General features: G+C 32.9%; 2 protein-coding genes and 1 long non-coding RNA gene across 4 annotated transcripts in view; 2 read left to right on the top strand and 1 right to left on the bottom strand.

Moving 5' to 3' along the window:
* LOC105320585 (uncharacterized) overlaps positions 1–4818 on the top strand; it is a 34005-nt gene extending 29187 nt beyond the window's left edge. For both annotated transcript variants that reach the window (XM_066086280.1, XM_011418571.4), the window contains 4 exons: positions 718–825; positions 2678–2782; positions 4007–4082; positions 4185–4818. In XM_066086280.1, the coding sequence (XP_065942352.1) occupies positions 718–825; positions 2678–2782; positions 4007–4082; positions 4185–4671 (776 nt within the window). In that variant the 3' untranslated portion in view covers positions 4672–4818. The remainder of the gene's footprint in view (positions 1–717; positions 826–2677; positions 2783–4006; positions 4083–4184) is intronic.
* A 3263-nt stretch (positions 4819–8081) lies between these two features.
* LOC105320586 (sodium/hydrogen exchanger 9B2) lies at positions 8082–14848 on the top strand. Its single transcript, XM_011418572.4, has 11 exons — positions 8082–8322; positions 8532–8598; positions 10655–11122; positions 11269–11359; positions 11739–11921; positions 12067–12242; positions 12400–12506; positions 12682–12846; positions 12963–13071; positions 13641–13777; positions 14366–14848. The coding sequence occupies exons 2-11, from the start codon at positions 8574–8576 to the stop codon at positions 14639–14641; spliced, it is 1737 nt and encodes a 578-aa protein (XP_011416874.3). The 5' UTR covers positions 8082–8322; positions 8532–8573; the 3' UTR covers positions 14642–14848.
* A 12-nt stretch (positions 14849–14860) lies between these two features.
* LOC136275909 (uncharacterized) lies at positions 14861–18389 on the bottom strand. The gene is made up of 3 exons (XR_010714422.1): positions 18252–18389; positions 17990–18090; positions 14861–15814 (listed from the first exon to the last, which is right to left on the bottom strand). It is a non-coding gene; the product is annotated as an uncharacterized lncRNA (long non-coding RNA).
* Between the last annotated feature and the right edge of the window lie 2108 nt (positions 18390–20497).

Below are 20497 nucleotides of genomic sequence, written 5' to 3'. Positions count from 1 at the left end.
ATAAGAGTTATGTATAAGATGTAGTAAATGTCAAATTCTAAAGCCAAAATTATCGGATGTTTTCTTTACTAAATGTTACATGAAGTTTATGACTAACAATATGATGTGTTAAAATATAAGGCAAATCTGACGGTAAATTAGTTTACCTACAATCCTTCTTAGATATTGAAACAGGGCCTAAATAGACATAACATTAAAGACATATGATGGAGACAGCATACACGTCGTATGACAGATTTTTGGAACTTTTATAGGTAGATTATTGGTGGCATTGTCTCAAACTATTTGGTTCTCACCAGACTAAGGTATATGCACATTAAAGTATGCAAACGTGTATATTGTAGCATGCATCACACAGTGTTGGTTCTATTTCTTAGCCAAAAAAAAGGGCCCAGGCGGTGTTTGCGTGATCAAATTAACGTAACAACATCACTATGTTATTATAATCATAAACATGACAAAATAATGGAGAGTAAATAAATTGTTTATGGAGTATGACACATTGAAAGCATTTCGTTTATGTCCTCTTTTGAAGGACAATGGGATATCTTCAATATTTGAGTAGTATTTCATAATATCTATCTTGCTCATAGAAAAAATAAATAATAGCAAATAATTTCCCTTTTTAACGATACATCAAAGTATTTCATTGTTTTTATTTACATCTTCCACTGAAATCGTTTCTAGTTTTGACAAGTCTCTATTTTATAAATTTAGAAAAGGGAAGAGATCCGACCTGGGTACAGGTTTACAACGTCAGCAATGGAGCACTTGTATGGGAGCCGTTTAATAGCACGATGATGAAGTCTTTTATTTGTGTCAAAAGTAAGAAAGTGTTATAATTTTATTTTATATTTATGTTTCAGTTTTGTTAACGTTTTGCAATCTGTACAAATTGATTACATGCACTCACTGGGATTGCCCTGATAACTAACAGATTATCAAAACTCTTGTGTGTATGTAACTTTAATACTCAAAGTATTTTAACTATTATATATAAATTAAATTCAGGTTTTTAAAGTTTATGTTGAGGTGAAGTTTTCAAAATAGATCAACTTTGAACATGGGAACATTTGAATTCTAATAGGTATAATGTCTTGTCTAGCTGTCTTCGACATTTAAGAACACACGCATTCACATACTTTAAATTACTGTCCTTACTAGATTATTTCTTTTTTATTTCCATTTAAACCAGTTAATGCCAAAAAATCAGGATGCGTTACCAGGATATCTTTGAAGTTAGAATATTTCAACATGTTAATAGCATGGAAATGCAATTAAACGCTTATGAATAAAGTTATAGTCAATATTTTTAATAAAAACTACACATGAAAATAACGTAGTGGTAATCTTCATATTGCAGAGATACGGGAAAAATAGAAAATGACCGTTAAAAACTATCATATTTAACTACCGAAACGAAGTCGGGTGAAGCTAAAGCTATACCCGCTGGCGTTGTCGTCTGGACCTGGTTAAAAAATTTTGAGCAGGTCCTGTATCTAAGTTATTACTTGTTCTACCTTCTTAAAACTTGCATAAATGATGCACATGGACCTACTGTGTACTTATGGACTTCAAAAAGGTTGAATTTGGGCAAAGGATGTCAGATTCTGGAGAAGATTACGGTGTTAAAGCTTTTGGAGTAGGTATCCTTTGATGACTTTGTCTTACTTACTGCTGGTCCTAACTTCACCAAACTTGTATGGATAATGCGTCTTATGATACCTATGAACTTATCAGGCTTGGATGCTTAATCTGACCCATAGATTTTGGATGCTGGATGAAAGTAAGGTTTTTGGAGCAGGTACCCTTTGATGGCTTTATCTTACCTGATAGTGATTATTGGTTCTATCTTTACAAACTTAAACGGATGATGCATCTTGTGATTCTGATGCACTCAACAGACGTAGATGCTGAATCTGAGCTATGAGTTTAGGTTGCTGGAGGAGATTTAGATTTTTAGAGCAGGTGCCCATTGTTGGCCGTATACCTAAGTTATAATTAGTTCTTTCTTTACCAAACTTGAATGAATGAAGAATCTTGTGAAATTGATGCACTTTAAAGACGGATGGATGCTAATTCTGAGCCACAGGATTTATTTGCTGAAGAATATTAAGGTTTTTGGAGCATATACTAGTACCCTTTAAATTGCTTTGATGGCATTACCTTGGTTATTTTTGGTTTTATCTTACAAAAAAAACATGGTTAGAGGAGTACATGTTTCTTGTGATACTGATGCACTCTACCGGCTTGGATGCTGAATCTCTTTTTGTTGGATGCTGGAGAAGGTTATGGTTTTTGGAGCTTACTTATTCAGAGTGCAAATGGTTGATTTAGCTATATAGATGAATAACAGAGCAAGCTTCAGATACTGGAAGTGATATTGGTTATCTTGATGCCTAGCAAATTGATAGCATTGAGTGTCATATTGTATCCTGATAAATGATATGACAAAAAATATATAGTATAATATGATACAATATTATATTGTATTGTAGTGTATTTGTTTTTATAAATATTGTATCATAAAATACAACTTGAAGTAAACCAATAATTATTATACAATTTTGTATTATATGCTATGATACAGTATTGTGTTAAACCATACTACACACTATAATATCGAATTTTTCATACATGTAATCTTTCATTACCTATGTTTGTAATTCTTTTGTAGCACATAATATGTCGTCATCAGAAAATGACACGTGTACAACGAGAAGACACGAAACAGATTCGGATTTTGTTAACCCTCTAGGTGGTCGATCCAAAAGTAACAGGGGTATGTATAATTGCCTGGATGTTTGCGATATTGAGGCATATGGGGTAATTACCTTAGTTTTAAAATGGTTATCACACTCGTAAATCTTCTTTTTGTAACATTCTACTACAAATTATTAACAAACAGAACTTTTATCCGTCCTTAGAAGATGTCACATTGCAATAGTGTGCCAATATTCTGAGACAAACAATCATGGTGTTGGTAAATATGACTAAGATATCTATTTAATAAAGTTATCAGAGTCGATTACAAGGTTTATCTTGTATCGTTTTTTAAGTTGGTGTTCAATTTGTTTTGTTGTTTATTATTTGCAACAATTTTAAGTTCAGCAAGCTATAACTGGAGTATAAATTTAATGATTTAACAAATTAATATGATCTTAATAACAATGATTATGCAAGTGATCTAGATGGTATGCAAGAGATTTTTATTAATACAGGAAATTATATAAATTCTTAAAGTTTTACATATTCTGATATCGGAAAGCTTGAAGCACTATATACGTATTGTTTCCCCAAAACATGGTACGAATGAGTCTTTACCAAACATGTAAGCAGGTAGTTAATGTAGGGGTAGAATTTGCAAAACTTTTATTGATAAGCAAATGGTGTTTAATCAATACCCGCAAAAACAAAGCTATATCATCAAATTGCATAAGTCTTATACTGCTTTAATCTATGCATGAAACTTGTCTTTAGATACTCGTCAGAAAAAATCAGATTTTTATATATTTTTGTTATTCTTTAGGACAAATGTTAAACAAACAAAAACATGCTATCATAATGATAAGAAACAATAGTGTACTGTACTGTGATATATAATGAATAAAAAGGCCTGTATTGTGAATGTTGATAAGCTTTTAAAATCTTTATCTTGTATTTGTAGTCGTTTTTTTTTTATTACACACATCAATATACATGAATCTACATGTCTGTACTGTGAGTGTGGTAAAAACCAACACATATATAAGTTTTACCTTATTTTGATAAGCTTTTAAAATCTTTATCTTGTGTTTGTAGGCGTTTTCTGATTACACACATTAATATTCATGTATCTACATTTAGATACCTTTAATTTCATTCATTCTCGTTCGTCTATCTACAAACACAAAATTCTACAAGTTGGATGAATATGACACAGTTATATTTTGAAACTGTGACGAACGTTTTGAAGATAAAACATTTATTTAAAAAAATATTTAAATCTTATTTATATCTATTTCAGACATAATAATTGGGACTGTTGTAGCAATAGTGGTGGCTATTATATTTATCATCGTGGTGTTAATTATCTTTAAAAGGTAATTAAATGTAAAAATCATGTTTATATAAGATGCATAATTTATATTTATGAAATTAAAGCAATAGTTGAAGGTATTTACTATGATTTCTTTTATTATTAGAAAACTGAAAATGAAAATTGAACATAAGATGAACAACATGGCAATGACCAATGTAACATATGAACGCCAAAACGACGTTATAGCTATCAAAAAAACATACTCAAACAATTGCCTGAACTCAGATGAAATTCCGGATCAAGAAAATTATTACGTCAACCAAAAGCCTGTCGAAAGTGGCCTAGCTGATCATTCAACTGTTCAACCTACGGAGGGGGATTATGATCACCTCCATGCAACAAATAACAGTAAAACGTCAGCAAATGATGACGTATACAGTCACATGACAGACGATCAATATGGCTTCCAAGAAAAGCCAGAAGACGATACTTATGACCACTCGTCGTTCGGTCTTGCGGTGGAGAGTGAGTACGGGGCAGCTGTTGTGGAGGAAGACGGTTCGAATACGTATGACCATACTTCGTCGATCAATGCCGCCTCTGGGGCAATTGGCGATGATCAGGACATTTACCAAAACACGATGGCTTAACCGCTTCAGATGCTATACCCATTCTAATTAGCGATAGAGAGTCATGTTCATCACTGGCTTCTTGGCCTGTAATAATTTGCTTACGATATACAGTGTCATGACTTTTTCCATTTTGGCAGCAGAGAAATAAAGTTTATATCAAATATTTAGAGGATATTTACATATTTACATAAGATTAAGCCTTTCACAAGAATTTTTATATGTGATGGGTTTTTAGCTCACCTGAGCTGAAAGCTCAAGTGAGCTATTCTGATCACATTTTGTCCATCTGTCCGTCGGTCCGTCCGGTCGTCTGTCCGTCTGTCTGTCCATCTGTAAACTTTTCAAATTTTGAACTTCTTCTCTAAAACCACTTAACCAAATTCAACCAAATTTGGCTCAAAGCATTCTTATGGAAAGATAAATATAAATTGCAGAAATGAAAGAAAAATTTTCATTGAAAGCATTGAAAACCTCAAAACTGTAAAAAAAAAAAAAAAAAAAAGAAAAAAGAAAAAAAAAGGGGGGGGGTGCATTTTTTAAAATCTTCTTCTCAAGAACTACTGAGGCAAATTCAACGTGATTTAGCATGAATAATCCTTTAATCCTTATGGGAAGGAAAATATAAATTGCAAAAATTATAGGCTAATTCCGTTTCAAATCTGGGTTTTTTCGAAAATAATAAGAAAGAAAATGCGTGTTTCAAGCAATTTATAGCATCCACGAGTCTTGATAAAATGGGTAGGCATGACCGGGCCAGGGCAAAACGAAAGATTGACAGTTATCAATCTGCCAATCTCATTAAAATTTCAAGATATTTACTGACCAGTATATTTGTATTCGCTGTAAATATTGCTGCAAAATAATGCGTAATTGGAATTGACGATTGCCAATCTGCCCCGGCTTTTATTTTGCCCCCGCCCGGGTTTGCTGACCCATTTTACCAAGACTCGTATTCCATAATTCTAAAACGAGGTTCTTTGTTTAAAGCAGCCATGACACTATATGATAAACGGGTCGATCTGACAATGATGAATTTGTTTGTTGTGCAACAGTTCGTGTACGAAGGGAATCTTTGAAACATGCAAAATACATTGGTGCCGATTTTGTGAAGTAAATTGAGGCTAAATATTTCAATGCGTTGACAGTTTTCACATATGACGGTGGTATTAGCTTGTTGTGATTTTCGTTTCGTTCTCATTTATGCTTTGCGTTAACCTGGGAACTGTCGCTTGTATTTCCTGATTTTTACGTATTGCAAACAGTTTACTGTTTACCTGCGCAAATTAAGCAACATCTGATGTATTAAGAAAGAACTAAAATGCAATTCAACCAGGCTATCGGTAATTCGGTATCATCTTTTGCGTAATGGTAGAATAATGCAATATGTTTTGTTGAGATGCTCGGCATTTTCTCGAGTTTATTCAGTTTAAATAGAGTTTGACGGAAATATCGCTGACGGAAATATGTAGGTATATACATGTATATGATTCATTTTGAAAAATAAATTGTTCTTTATTTGTTATAGTGCATGTTCCTTGTGTTAAATTGTTTACAATTTCTATTTACTTACCATATTTGAGTGTTAAGCTTCAAATTATAAGCAAGAAACAGAGATTAGCTCACAATTCTATGTTTGTACACAGATCTGAGGCCATTCATTTTTTCCAATTTAATGCCGAATAGGAAATACCAAGTTAAAAATCTTAAGCTGAATGTAATAAGCTCATGCGAACAAAATATGACTCAAACCTAGCAAAATTTTGAGCTCATCTTGCTTATAATTCTACGATTGACGCTGAAATTTTGGTTGATCATTAGAAATTCTACTGTATATGAATCAGAGTATGTTAAATACTTGTACATAAAAAAAATTAAAGACTAACTACTCTCTGGGATCCCCTCTTTATACAATGAATAATAAGAAATGTGAGTAAATAAAAACAACATCGTTAAAACAGTTTCCATAGTTCTGACACATTTCTGTTGTGGGGATTAAAGAATTATCGCTATTCCAGAGGAAAATTATCCTGGTTTGTGGCCATTTGTTATTTTTGAATAAAAATGAAAATAATGGGTGAGCCATAGTAAATTATCTTGATGTGCCTGTCAATACGGTAACATTGATTTTTATAGCTCTTTAACATATCACGTGACAACATTTTTCATTCCAGTGTATTCATCAATCAAGTGTGAGTAAAGTTATAAAAGTCACGAGTTTACGCGAGGTAAACAACAGTCATTTAATTATAATGGAGAAGACAAATTAAATTGTTGAATATTTTTTATTTGAGAAATTGAGCGCATTGAGGTGCAATTTTCTTCTTCACATGTATACATGTAGGATTTTTTTGATAAAATACAATAACTATTATATTTTTTTTTTAAAATACAATAACTAGTAAGTAGTTGAGGAAGAAAATGTACCTATATGCTCTCATATATTTTGATCGCTCTATTAAGTGGGGGAAGGGGGGGGGCAGAACAAAAAAACAGGGAATTAGAAGTTATATAACAATGTACCCCTACTAATAAAATATTTAGTTCTATATCTTGCGTAGGATTTTCTTATTCTGTGTAAAAACAGTATTTCATTAAGGTAAAATGTCAAAGAATACGTGTATGCAAAAATAAGTGTAAAATTCGAATACTTTACAATATTTATTTTTTTGTTATTCTACCGAGGTCCATATGGCACAATATCTTTTGAACGCCCGTTGTTCCTCAGGTGAGCGATGTGGCCCCATGGGCCTCTTGTTTATTAATGTAATTATACACACATTCATTATGATATAACATACCGGGGTATGTCTCCAGTTTACCAAAGATTATTATCGGGGGGGGGGGGGGGGGTTCCAATTTAAACAACATTTTTAAGTCATAAGTAAAAATATATGATTACTTGTTTTGTATAGCCTATGGCAGGATTGTTTAATAAATGTACTCTTAAATTGTGTTTTAACTATTACAGTTATGTCAATTTCAAACCTCTACTTATTTTAGTTTTGTTTAACACAATCTCCATACTCTACCAGTTTGTAGAAACGATTACCTATTCATATGTTTAAAATGTTAATCACGTGGCTTCGGCATTATACAACCCATCTAATGAGAGTAATTTATATGATTAGTATAAAAAAATAATTTTGGCATCATTTACTATATATACGTATATTTTACTAAGGTTTTGATATCTAACTGGCTTCAACATTATTAATCGTCCAATAAACATGAAGTCAGTCTACAAGTACATTGTATAATTGAATAACAAATATTTCCAAGACGACGAATTTTAAGCTACTATTTTCATATTTTGATACCTTTACTTGTTAGCTTATTTAATATAGTCTAATGTATCACGAAGGACTTAGTTACATACCGAATTTTCCGATTTTTCTTTATTACACGTTAAATTTTTCTGCACAAATATATTTTTAAGGAAAATAAGCTCTTATTGTATTAAAATACATGAATTTCTCTTAAAATCGCGCCGCACGCAATGGGTTGTAATGGGCATGCGCGCGCCGATTTCGGACGTCACAAGACTTCACTACAACAAGTAGTAGTAATGTGTGCCTGATATCTCGTTATTTCATGTTCACTGGCAAGTTTGTCAGCTTTTGACGTCAATTGTGTGTATTTGCAATCTAGGAATAGTTTTTCTTTTGAAAGGTAAGATGGTTATTTAATCGTTAATTATCATATTGTAATAAATTTATGTGAAGTATATAAGTCTTAGATATTGCTGGTTTAATTTGAAACACTTATTATTTCTCGTAATAGAAGGCTTAATATGTATTTACTGATTGATTGTTTTGATTTGATCAATTTTATATGCCAGATTGTTTTTCATGTAAAAGTGATATTCATGTACTTTGTAGTACTCTTTCAATATAAGACGGACGTAAGGTCAGTTGGACACGATGACTTCAAATGACCCCCCTCCTGGTAAGATTGATTTCTTGTACTTTTTAGAATTTTCATTAAAACTAAACATCACCTACAACTTTCTTTATTTGCGTGGTAAAAGGTTGTAAAAACTTCTGTCAGATGAAAGCAAGCGAGAGCTGATGTGTTAGTTGTAGGTCCTAGTTTCCTTAAAAGGTAGGGGCCCTATGGCCATTACAGACCAAGGAATCTTAATGACACTTGGCTATGGATCCCTAATGAATTGTAAAACGGACGGAAAAACGGAAAACGTGTTACAGAAAAGAGAGATTTGTAAGTTGTCAGAAAAAATCAGCACGGCAAGACAGCGACTCGTGTATGTGTTTTGGGTTTCTTCTTGAATATTCTTTAACTAAACCTTGAAATTGACATTACAAAACGTGCTGTTGCAAAATAGCACAATTTCTACTGAAAATTATGACCCAAGGTGAAAACAATGCACAAAGCGTTAATATGCTGTAAAAGGTCGCTATAGTGTCCAGGTATGATGCTCTGCCTGTCCAGTCACTGTTATACCTGAAGATAAACAATCGTTCTTTGTTTTGACTGACCACGTCTGTCAGTTTTTGGACAGAATTACGACCTATGTACGTCACAGAAACATCTTTTATTAATATTGACATTTCTATCTTATACAGAAGCATTTAACCGAGCGAAGTTTTACCTTAACATATCAAAAGTCATTGTTTGATATTTAACTAAACCTTTGTTGATAAATTTAAATTAATGCAACTGCAAAGTCACTCTTATATGATACTTCAAGTTCTCGCACCGATTTTGTTTATTTACGATTTACCAGATCTTTTTTCAAATATCAAAATGTATTGAATATATACACTTTACGCGATTTGTTTTTAAAAGATATATGTACTATCATTCTACTTTAGAGCTACATATCGCTCATATAGGGAACAGAAACTGAATGGAAAATTTTATTGAAAGGAAAACATATGATGTGGATGGCAAATGAAGTGATTTATTATTCGTTTATGCCATGCATCTGCAATACTGTTAGCAGAAAGTAAATAATTGGAGATTTACTGTAGTGTAAACCTCGCTGTCAATGTGCTGTATTGTTGTACTTTTATTTAAAAAACATGAAACATTAACATCATAATTATCATCATAATGAAAACTTTCCGTGTAAACTTTGTGGAAATGAATTAATTCATTCAGAGAATTAATTACGACTACAAAGCATGTTTTGACATTAATTAGGTGAGCATGACATCTTAGGTCGTGTAAGCCGCGGGACTGCACGTGTTTTACTGGTAATATAAAACGGAAAAGGTTCTGAACATATTAACTCTCCTAATACGTAGATAATGATAATTAACAAGTGTTTTGTTTTTTTAATTTTTATTCGAAATTTTAAATAAAAAATCTATTTGAGCATTTTGTAAAAAGTTATGTTAGCAACCTTAAAGTTTAAGTAGATATAAGCTACACTTTATAAAGCACTTATACAAGAGAGGACTTTCCTTGACAAAAAGTAAACAATTGCGGTATAATAAGATAAAATAGATTTTTTTAATTCGGGTATCAGATTTAGTATACCAGAGGAAGGGGGGGGGGGTGTCATAGGACACTGCCCCCAACCGAGTCAACACGAAGTAAATCAGAGTAACCTTAGGCTTAGCCTGGCTATAAATACGTTAACTTAAAATAGCAGCCTTAAAATCATTTTATCTAAACACTGAAAAAGATATGAGAAATACATGTATTAAGAACTTATAAAGGGACGCTTCCATATTGTGACATATTTTCTTTCAAAACTAACAATAACATTGACTGAAACTCCATTTATATACGGTATTTCCCGTCAGTATTATGATGGTTTACAGCGTAGCGCAATTGGTGTATGCGTATTTGAAAATAAGAATTTTTAATGCATTAAATTTTATGGTCGATTACCGATAAATATGAAATATCACAAAGTGATTACATAATACATGTAATTAACTTGAATATGATGTAATTTCATTTATATTAGTAGCTCAAGGAATTGAGATAGAAATGTGAATAATGTGTAGTTTTAAATGTTCCTTCCTTGTAGAATATTCGGAAGTAGAGGATAGTTTCACAGACGTCGAATTACACGATGTTAAAGTAGAGAACGGAGTTAATGACACAACGGAGGACACAATTAAGGTCAAGGACACAGAAGCTCAAAACAAGGACAAAGGTCAAGTAAAGGAAAAACCAACAGTGTCAAAGACAAAAAACTCTAAAATGGCGGCCCTCAAACAGACAGTGCGGCCGTGTCTGAGAAAGGCCAATCCCTTACCAGAAAACCCTACAGTGTGTGACAAAATCAAGGACATGTTTCTGCTTCCTCCACACGGCATTGTTGGGTTCATTTTGCAAATCACCATTATCTGTCTACAAATCTGGGGTATCCTTGCTGCGATAACCGGAAGTGAAGCAATGCCTGGTGGGAATTTCTTTTCCCTGCTTGTTCTTTTCGTTCTGTGTGTTATTGGTGGACGTCTGATTTCTCTGGCCAATCTTCCTCCATTGTTAGGTAAACACCGTGCTAGGCTCTATATCTTTGGATACAAACATGCATTCTTATTACGTTCTAACAAAAAAAAACACATAATATGACAAGTTTTTCATATTCACTATTGTATTACGAAGAATTATTTACAAATTTTGTTATAACTTCAGGCATGTTGATAGTTGGTGTCCTTCTTCGAAACGTACCAGGAATAAAGATTGTTGGCGAAAGTATCGACCCAAAGTGGTCAGGGCATCTCAGGTAAACAGAACGTACATGTTCATTCAGTGATTGTTATGGGCTAAATTTCTCAAGATTTTGAAGATTCACCGAACCTAAATATTGGCACATTATAAAAGGCATTCTCATACTTCAAACTAAAATAAAGCTTTTCAAAAAATTCCTCTTAAACGCTTAGTTGTCCCAGATAGTGATTTCCCTAAAGGTACCAATGCAATAAGAACTCTTTTTTTGGCAGAAAATTATTTCAAGAAATATTGTAACGTTAATTTTTTTATATTTTTAATAATTGGTTCATGTTTGGGGAAAATCTGTCAGATTACTATAATATTTTGTCATTTCATTTTAAAATCCTCACAGTTAAATGACATCTAAAATTACATATTGTTTAAATATTTAGAAAACTTGCTTTGACTGTGATATTACTCCGCGCTGGCCTCGGTTTGGATATAGTGAAACTACGGAAGTTGTCCTTTGCCGTATTACGCCTTGCGTTCACGCCTTGTCTCTGTGAGGCCATTACAGTGGGAATTGTCTCCCATTTTCTGCTAGGATTTCCTTGGACATGGAGTTTAATGCTGGGGTAAAATCATAATTATTTTGTAAAAACAAAGTATCCAAACGCTTGGAATCATTTTTTCCATCAGACTTCCTCCATGTGATTCATGATTAAAAAGTTACTACAAAACTCCTATAGATTGAATGCTAATATTTGTGTTTACATATAGGTGCATCTTGGGAGCACTTTCCCCTGCTGTTACAGTACCCTCCCTCGTAAGTCTCCAGGACCGCCGTTATGGCGTCGCTAAAGGTATTCCCACCATGTGCCTGGCTGCCGGGGGACTGGACAATGTTCTTTCTGTTACCGGGTTTGCTGTTTTTGTAGGCATCATTTTTTCCGAAGGTTAGTTTTTTAAAATTCAACGGTCATGTATATTTCTTCTAGGGTATAACAGTACACACATAGAGGTTGATTAAAGTATTATATTTCATTAATATAAGTAAACTTAATCATGCAAAGGATTGGGCTACTTAATCAAATGTTATTTTACTCCGTTAAGGTGATATAGCTGTGACCATCATAAAAGGGCCATTAGGAGCGTTGCTCGGAATTGTTTATGGGTTTGTCGCGGGTATCATGTTATGGTATCTACCTGGGAAAGACTCGGTAAGTAGAGTCCTACATGACTTGTATCATTTTTGTTTTCGGCATAGAGCCGAATTATTTTTTAAAGATGGACCGAATTTGTACATATTGAATCTGAAAAAATAAGCTTAAAAAATTATTCCAAGTTAATATATAGTTCTAGACGACGGACTAATACTTCTACTTCTCTCCGCAGAGTAATTCCCTCTTCTACCGCGGTATGCTCCTGTTCGGATGTGGACTGATCGCTATATTCGGAAGTTCGGCGGTCAGTCTGTCCGGAGCGGGGCCGCTGGGCTGTCTCACCACCGCCACTGTCGCCGCCTACAAATGGCGCCTACAAAGACAACCAGGAGAACCGGTATGTTGAATCTGCTTAATTCCGGAAAGATTTTTTATATCTAGATTCAAACTTTCACATGTGCAGAAAATTTTTTTTAGTTGAATGTAAAAGGCGTTGTTTTATCATTGGTATAGGATGACCTTGGTGGGGTCATTGCGCTTGCGTGGTTGATTGTTCAGCATTTCCTGTTTGGGTTGATCGGAGCAGCAGTTGACATCAGCAATATTCAGCCAAACACGGCCGGTATGTGTGATTTAGACCATGTACCCTTAGAAACGGTGTTCCTTCTACGGATGGACCGACTGACAACAAATTTGTTTATTTCATTAAAGATCTGAGCTTACACTCAGGTGACAAAAGCATGTAAATTATTTTATTATCACCATATATTTCATTAAAAACCAACATTTTTCAAATAATTGATATAAAGTAAACCCTTTACCAATTTTCAAAAGACTTAAATTGATTAGTTCAGAGTTCCGTTATGTCTCTTGGCATCATACTTAGATATTTGTCTAACCATCTGTTCCTGAGAATTAGTATTAACAATCAAGAGTAAGATTTTTCGGCTCGAACGTTGCAAAAGAATCTATTGTAATCAATATGAATTTCTTCAAAATCTGAAAATCTGGCAAAAGAAATCACCTGAAAACATTTTTAAAAGTCTTGTTTTCAATGAAATATACATGTACATGTATCGGGAAAACATATACAATTGACATACTTTTGTCGCTCGAGTGGTTTGTTTTTCTTAAAATAATCCATAAATCATAAAAATTTCATTTGACTATTTTCTTGTACTGATATTCTAGGGCTGGGTATCGCCACTCTGTTCATTGGTCTGTGCGTGCGCAGTGCGGTGTCTTTCAGCGTTACCATAGGAACCGGATTCAATCTGAAGGAGAGAATTTTCATTACACTTACTTGGCTTTCAAAGGCTACCGTTCAGGTATTATATTATAGTCTATATTATACATGTTAACTATATTTCATCGATATGAAACTGGAGAAAAAGCTGCTGGAATTTCCATATATTGTTGAGTTTGTGTTGGAAAGACTTCAAGCTTATATTGATTTACTATAACGTATGCATGTTTCATCAGTTTTGGAGAGTTTAAATATAAAAAATATACATGTAAAACAATAGATTTGACATTATCTGAATTTTTTTATATTTGTTCTGATTTCATTGCCTCCGTGTTGTGAAATATACATTAGTTTGATGGTTAATTTAAGGTAGAACTGAGTATTTAATTTCAAAATTCTTCGCCCGATAAAATACAACATGAAAAGAGTTTACCTAGACCCTGGAAGGAGTCTGCAAACTGTAGGTGGTAGAGATTTTCCCACCGGGATTTTCATAGAGTTTACAATCTATAATTCCCTTTGTTACATTCTCTAATTCCATAACATTTCATTATTGTTACATTCCAATATTACCTATTTGTTATAATTACATTCTATTGATCCATATATATTTGTTACCGTTACATTTCCGTAACTACTTATTAATTTGCTATCGTTACATTCGCTATAGGCCGCCATTGGTGGACTCGCCCTTGACAAAGCGTTAGAGGGAGATAACCAGGACGACATACGCATGGGTACAGACGTCCTCACCATCGCCGTCCTGGCAATCGTTATCTGCGCCCCGGTCGGCGCCACGTGTATGGGGATATTTGGGCCTAGATCCTTGGCGCACGGAGACGAGGAGGAAGTGAGGGTTGAATGCGGCGGAAGTGTGACGTCATCATCAGAGAGTGCGTGTCATAAAGAAAGTGAAATAAAATCAGAGTGTCGTAAGATGCAATAAAACTAGAGTATTATTTCTGTACAGGGGAATGTGCTTTATTACATCTTGGACTTTTGTCATATTTACATTATAGTTTATATACATGGACACATTTTGTTATTTGAAGTTTTATCACTTTATTGAAACTCGTTCATTTTCATTTATACATGTTTATAACTTATAATGTTATGAATAAATACATTGGAGATTGTTATAAATGTCTTTAATTTAATTTACTTTTTTGGCACATGCATATCTTTTAAGTACACAGGTTTCGAGGCTATGATCAAGGCTTATGATAAAGATTAACGAGTTATCTCTTGCTTAACCTCACCACAAAAGAATCTAAAATAACGCAAATACAGTCAGATCAATGCAAAACCATTAATTGTCAGTGGGAAGTCTTGTAGATGCAAACACATTGGTAAGATAATCCTTTGTCCTATTTTATTACAGAAACTTCAGATTTGTTTGCATAGGATTGCAATTTCGACAAGTTCATGCATCTAGAAATTGGTTTTGGAAATCATTAATCACGCCTTCCATATCAGTAAATGAGTTGCCCTGTTGTTCTGCATTGAAGTTTGTCTTTCGATTATATTGCTAGATAAATTCATTTAACAAAGCAAAATGATCAATGAAAGAATGACATTTTTCCAGGAGTATAATTGTACAAAATCAGATAAATTGTATTTGATGATAACCTTTCATTTGGGTCGGGGTTTTTTTTCATTCACTCGGACAATCGTTCACTAGAATGAATCATTAGTAACTGCCATCAGTATATCACATTCGTCAGTCATCAAGCTTCAGACTCTGCTATAGGTTCCATCTTTGACCTCTGTGACCTATGGCTGCGTAACGCCTTCTCCTCGCGGCCATGTTTGATAGAATGGCGGTTGTTCCGAGTGTGTTGTAACTTTTCCTTTTGTCCGTGTCCACGTGGTTGCTTTTTCACTTTCTTTTTGTTTTGCATGTACTTCCTCACTCTAACTACCACAACAATAATGAAGAACAAAACAAGCACTGCTCCAATGGCGATGGCAGCGATCAGCAAGTCACGTGACAGTTCTTTCTGCTCTTGTAGAGTGTGTGTGTCCCGTTTTTGTCGGTAATGAAGGAAGTCCTTTTCTTCACTGGCATTATCTTCATAAATAATATCTTGCATGATTTTCATCTTTGTTAACGTGTGATCTAAAAGAAAGAAACGTTTTGAAAAAAATCTTTATTCTGGTTTTACAAATAATCCTGTAAGAATCTCCCACATCTGTAACTGTACGTCTGTGTTAATATCTGCATGGGAAACTTGATTCACTTTTATTCCCGAGAATCAAATTTTTAAGATATATTTCATTGGTAAATATGCCTTGCATATAAGTGAAAAAGCGTTCACATGAATTTCAAGCATTTTTTCACGCGTGTTTTAATACTTCTATAGATCAAATTTTACCTGATTTTCATTTTGATACATTATTACCTATGATAGTTACTAGTATATTGATTTCAATTATTTGAGAAATTCGCATATGTTGCATGATGAATTTCTACATTACACGTATATTGTGTTAGGTATACTTTATAGTTATAACAATTAATATTTCTAATCATTCAAAAATTTTAATACAGTAGTGTGATTAGCTCTGAGCATACAGTATTAGTAATTGACAGTTATTTTAAATTTCTAAGTAATTAATTATTGCGGTAAAGAATAACATATCTAATCATAAATCATATTATAAAGAAATGAGTCGTCTTATGCTTCTGAACTTTATTTATTTTTACAACAAATGATAAACAAGTTCTACAATTTATATTAATATCTTTCGTTGGCACGGATGTTAGCGCGAGGGGGTCATTGATGTCGGAGGAAGCTGGAGTGCCCGGAGAAAACCAACGTGTCCAAGCGACAAGCATGCTATACTTCTAATATTCAGAACTGCGTGAATTGATCACTTGTCATACAGACAAAAGCACCAAGTAATGTTATAATTTTTGCAGAAAGGTCAAGCCAAGGTCATTATCTTTTCCGACAAATTCAAGAATGTAAGAATAGCTGTAATTACTAATGTTCCACTTACACCGATTTTAAGTACTAAGTTTAAAAGTATACAACAATTAAAAGATGAATAAAGCCACACAACGTCTATCAGGTAATTCTTTAATTTACTGAATTGAATTAAATATTTGAAATAAAGCTGACATTGCTACGTTCCTTTTTTCTCTATTTTCTTTAATTTTAAGGATATTTTTTTTCTATGCTTCCAGTATTGAAATAAAAATATTGAAATATTTCTTAAATTGATAAATTGACAAAGAAGTTAATATATTGACCATTAATAAGAAAAAAAAATTAAAATCCCGTTTTAATTTTTTATTACAAAAATCTATTTAGAGAATGATCAACCTAATAAAAAAAAAAAAAGCCCCAAAAAGATGTTATTTGAAATCAAATTTTATAAAGACATTCTTTCCTAAACCAGTGTTCCGGCAAAAATATAGTTTTCTACCAATTTTAAGAAAAATAACAATATTATCCTTTCATTAGACATTTATCAAATGTATTTAAGATATTATGATATGTCGTATTCAGACAAGACTTACATTGTAATTTTTAAAAAATAAATGTATTACAGTATGTAGTTATCTTCCTTCATTGATATTGCATGAACCTCCAATGTAAAAATACTGAAATTATATTCTTACGATGTAAATGATATAAAGAGTGACAAAACGTTTCGTTGGGTCTATAGTTAAGATTAAAATTATTTTTAATAAATTTATGTCCCTTAATCAAAATACTCATGACAGAATAATGATTTCCAACATGTACTTATTTACTTGCTAGCTTTTTTCGTAAGAGTAAATATTTAATCACATTATGTTTTTAGCATGTTTAGAAAGCACAGAAAAAAGGCGTCTAAATATAAACTATATAACACAGGGAATAAATGGAATTAAAACATAGCATCCAGAGTCGTTTTCGCGTGTTCTGCAGATTAAAATTAAAATTCAAATAAATGTGGTCAAGTTCCGTTAACAGATATGACACTTATTTAATTCTGATAATTTCATTCTGTGGGGTTGCCATTCTTAATAAAATCACCCCTTTAACAGTTATTTGGTTTTGTTTTAGCATTTGATGCATACTTCTGAATAATGCGTAGCAATGAACATGCAGAAAATATATCAGTAATTTTAAATGAAATAAAACAAATAGAACTGCTTACTTTTATAGAATTCAGCATCTACACATAATTACATGTACATACATTATGAATTAATCTTTCTTAGACATAGAACATTTCTTTGAAACACCAATTTTAAGTTTGTTCTTTGAATCAACGTAATCTCTAATTACATCCTACTCACCATTGTCTATCTAATGGCCCGTCTATCATGAACATGAATCTCCCCGTCGTTCGCTCTCCTCTACTCCAGGGTGATTTTTTTTCTTTGTTATTCCCCCAGCTCTGTGAAATCAACACGAAATTCTTCAGTCGTCACTTTCGTGTAGTTATCATTACCCACGTGCAAATGTGATTTATCGATTTATTGATTTGGAACTTCAGGGTGGGGGACCAATTTTAAGTCTACCTGAAGATTATCAAAAAATGCTTTACATCACTCCTACCTGTATCTCTGAGAGTAATCCGGGAATCCGTGTGGTCCCTGAGGCACTGACCCCCGAGCGGTCGCTAATACACAGTTGCTAAAAATAAAGGTTTGATTGAAATGCCTCTGGTAGTTGCGATGATCCAGGGCAGAAACAAATGAGAGGGTTGTTTACTTATCGAACGATCCGTCAGAAAACTGATGGAAGAACAACAACCAAAGCTTAGATTACAGTTCACTCAGTTGATTGGAAAATAGATACAAAGAAAAATGATTAGGATGAATATGTATGATTTTATTACATAGTAAATCAAGATGATGTTCGACATCCAAATGGTAGATTTTCGATGCAAATTGAATACATCAACCGTTGAAACAAATTCTATATCTAAATCCTCACAACTAGTAAACATATTCAATCCAACTCCTTACAAAATATGAAAATGTACTGTTCAACTCAAAAAAAACTTTGAAAAAGTTCTGTTTCATCTTTTTTTTTCGTTCAAACCTATTCTGCCCAATTCTATATAACAGTTGTAATATGTTCTAATCAACTATCTACAGCAGTTGTTAAATCAAACTCCCTTCAACTATTGAAACATATTTTTACAACATCTTGCAGTCGCTGAAAATGGTGTATCAAACTTCTTTCATTATGTGAAAATTATGTTTTCCAACTCTTTTTCTTAGCTCTTCAATACTACATCCCCACCCCCATTCCCACCCCCCCCCCCACCCCCGCGGTATATTTACTTTTTACATACCCGGTCTATGCTGAATTCTTATCATTATATAAGCATTAAGAATATCACTTTTTGTTCAGATATAATAACTTCACACTTTTTTTAGAAGAGGGGGGGGGGGGGGCATTACATGGATGGAGGAGACATACAGTACCATATCTTCTTAGCGCCGGATTTTCAAACTCAACGGTTAATGTATACCTGATGTGAACTTGAAGATACAAAATCGATTCTGGTATATGTCTTACTTGTCACAAATTAGAAAGTAGGATACCACAAAATGTAAATTTATCGGTCAAGTAATACGGTTGAAATTTGGTTTCAAACTATCGGAAAAGCACTTTTCTAGGGCATTGCATGTTTAATTGAAACGTTAACTTTAACATCTAAACTGGGGATTGGCTTTCAACTTAGGACAGATTATCGTTCTTCCGCTTTGGCAATATCAAGATCAGAACCCTTGATCATAGACAAGCCTTCGACTTTACTAAGATTTCTACTCCATTATAATCAAAGCAGAAAGTGTAAAATGTTTACCTATCAAGAAGATTTCGAAAGATTTCACTTGTCAATTTAACATTTTGTACAAATGATTGAAATGTTGACCAAAGTCTACCATCTTTGAATTGATAATCCAGGAGCATGGGCACTATATATATATATCTGTTGTACTTTGGAAACCTTATATTAGAAAACTTATTTGAAATTACCACAAGAGGCAAACGTATGTTATCAAATTTTTATGAACTTTTATTCAAAATTTAATTTGAATCTGTACGCACATCAAAAATGCCATTATATAATCAATAATCTCACATCGAGTCAGCATTGCATTGCATCACTCACGGCAAATAAAAAATGCAATCTCTTAAAATTGGTTGAGTCTTTGACAGATAGTTATAAAATTTATGCACCCTGATTTCTTTGTAAATTGTATAGCCTCTCCTTATCATTACTTGAGTATTATGTGTAAGTTCATGGTGGATAAATCGAAGACTCTAATGTTATAAAGGTAAATTAGCCGTACATGAAACGGAGTGTTGAGTACATATCAAAATTTAACTTTTTACTAAATGAGGATGCCTACTTTCCTAACAATTTACTTACATTAATCCTAGGCGGAGTTATTCAAAGCATTTGTATTTTTCCCCGAGTCGCAAATAATTGTTGACAGATTTAGTTATAACACGATTGAGACCAAATTTGCAATTTGCAGGAAGGTTATATCTTTAAAAAAGTGAAGATAAATGTTTTTATAATTGTGATAAAAAAAATCGTATATGGAATATACTTCTTATGCCATGTCAAACGTTGCAATATTCGATCTTTTCCATTTGTATTGTATAATTTTCTATTTGTATTGTATATTTTTTTCATTTGCATTATATAATTTTCATTTGTATTCTACAATTTTCCATTTGTATTCTATAATTTTCCATTTGTATTGTATAATTTTCTATTTGTATTGTATATTTTTTATTTGTATTGTATAATTTTCTATTTGTATTCTTTAATTATAATT

Source organism: Magallana gigas, chromosome 5, assembly GCF_963853765.1.
Source record: "Magallana gigas chromosome 5, xbMagGiga1.1, whole genome shotgun sequence".
NCBI lineage: Eukaryota > Metazoa > Mollusca > Bivalvia > Ostreida > Ostreidae > Magallana > Magallana gigas.
The sequence above is the reverse complement of the archived record's forward strand: the minus strand, read 5'-3'. Positions and strand labels throughout refer to the sequence as shown.

Excerpts from the sequence above, each read along its gene's own strand:
- LOC105320586 (XM_011418572.4), top strand. The coding sequence starts at position 8,574 with ATGACTTCAAATGACCCCCCTCCTG. Across the intron at positions 8,599-10,654 it reads TTCAAATGACCCCCCTCCTG|AATATTCGGAAGTAGAGGAT; the intron begins GTAAGATTGATT and ends CCTTCCTTGTAG. Across the intron at positions 11,123-11,268 it reads CAATCTTCCTCCATTGTTAG|GCATGTTGATAGTTGGTGTC; the intron begins GTAAACACCGTG and ends TTATAACTTCAG.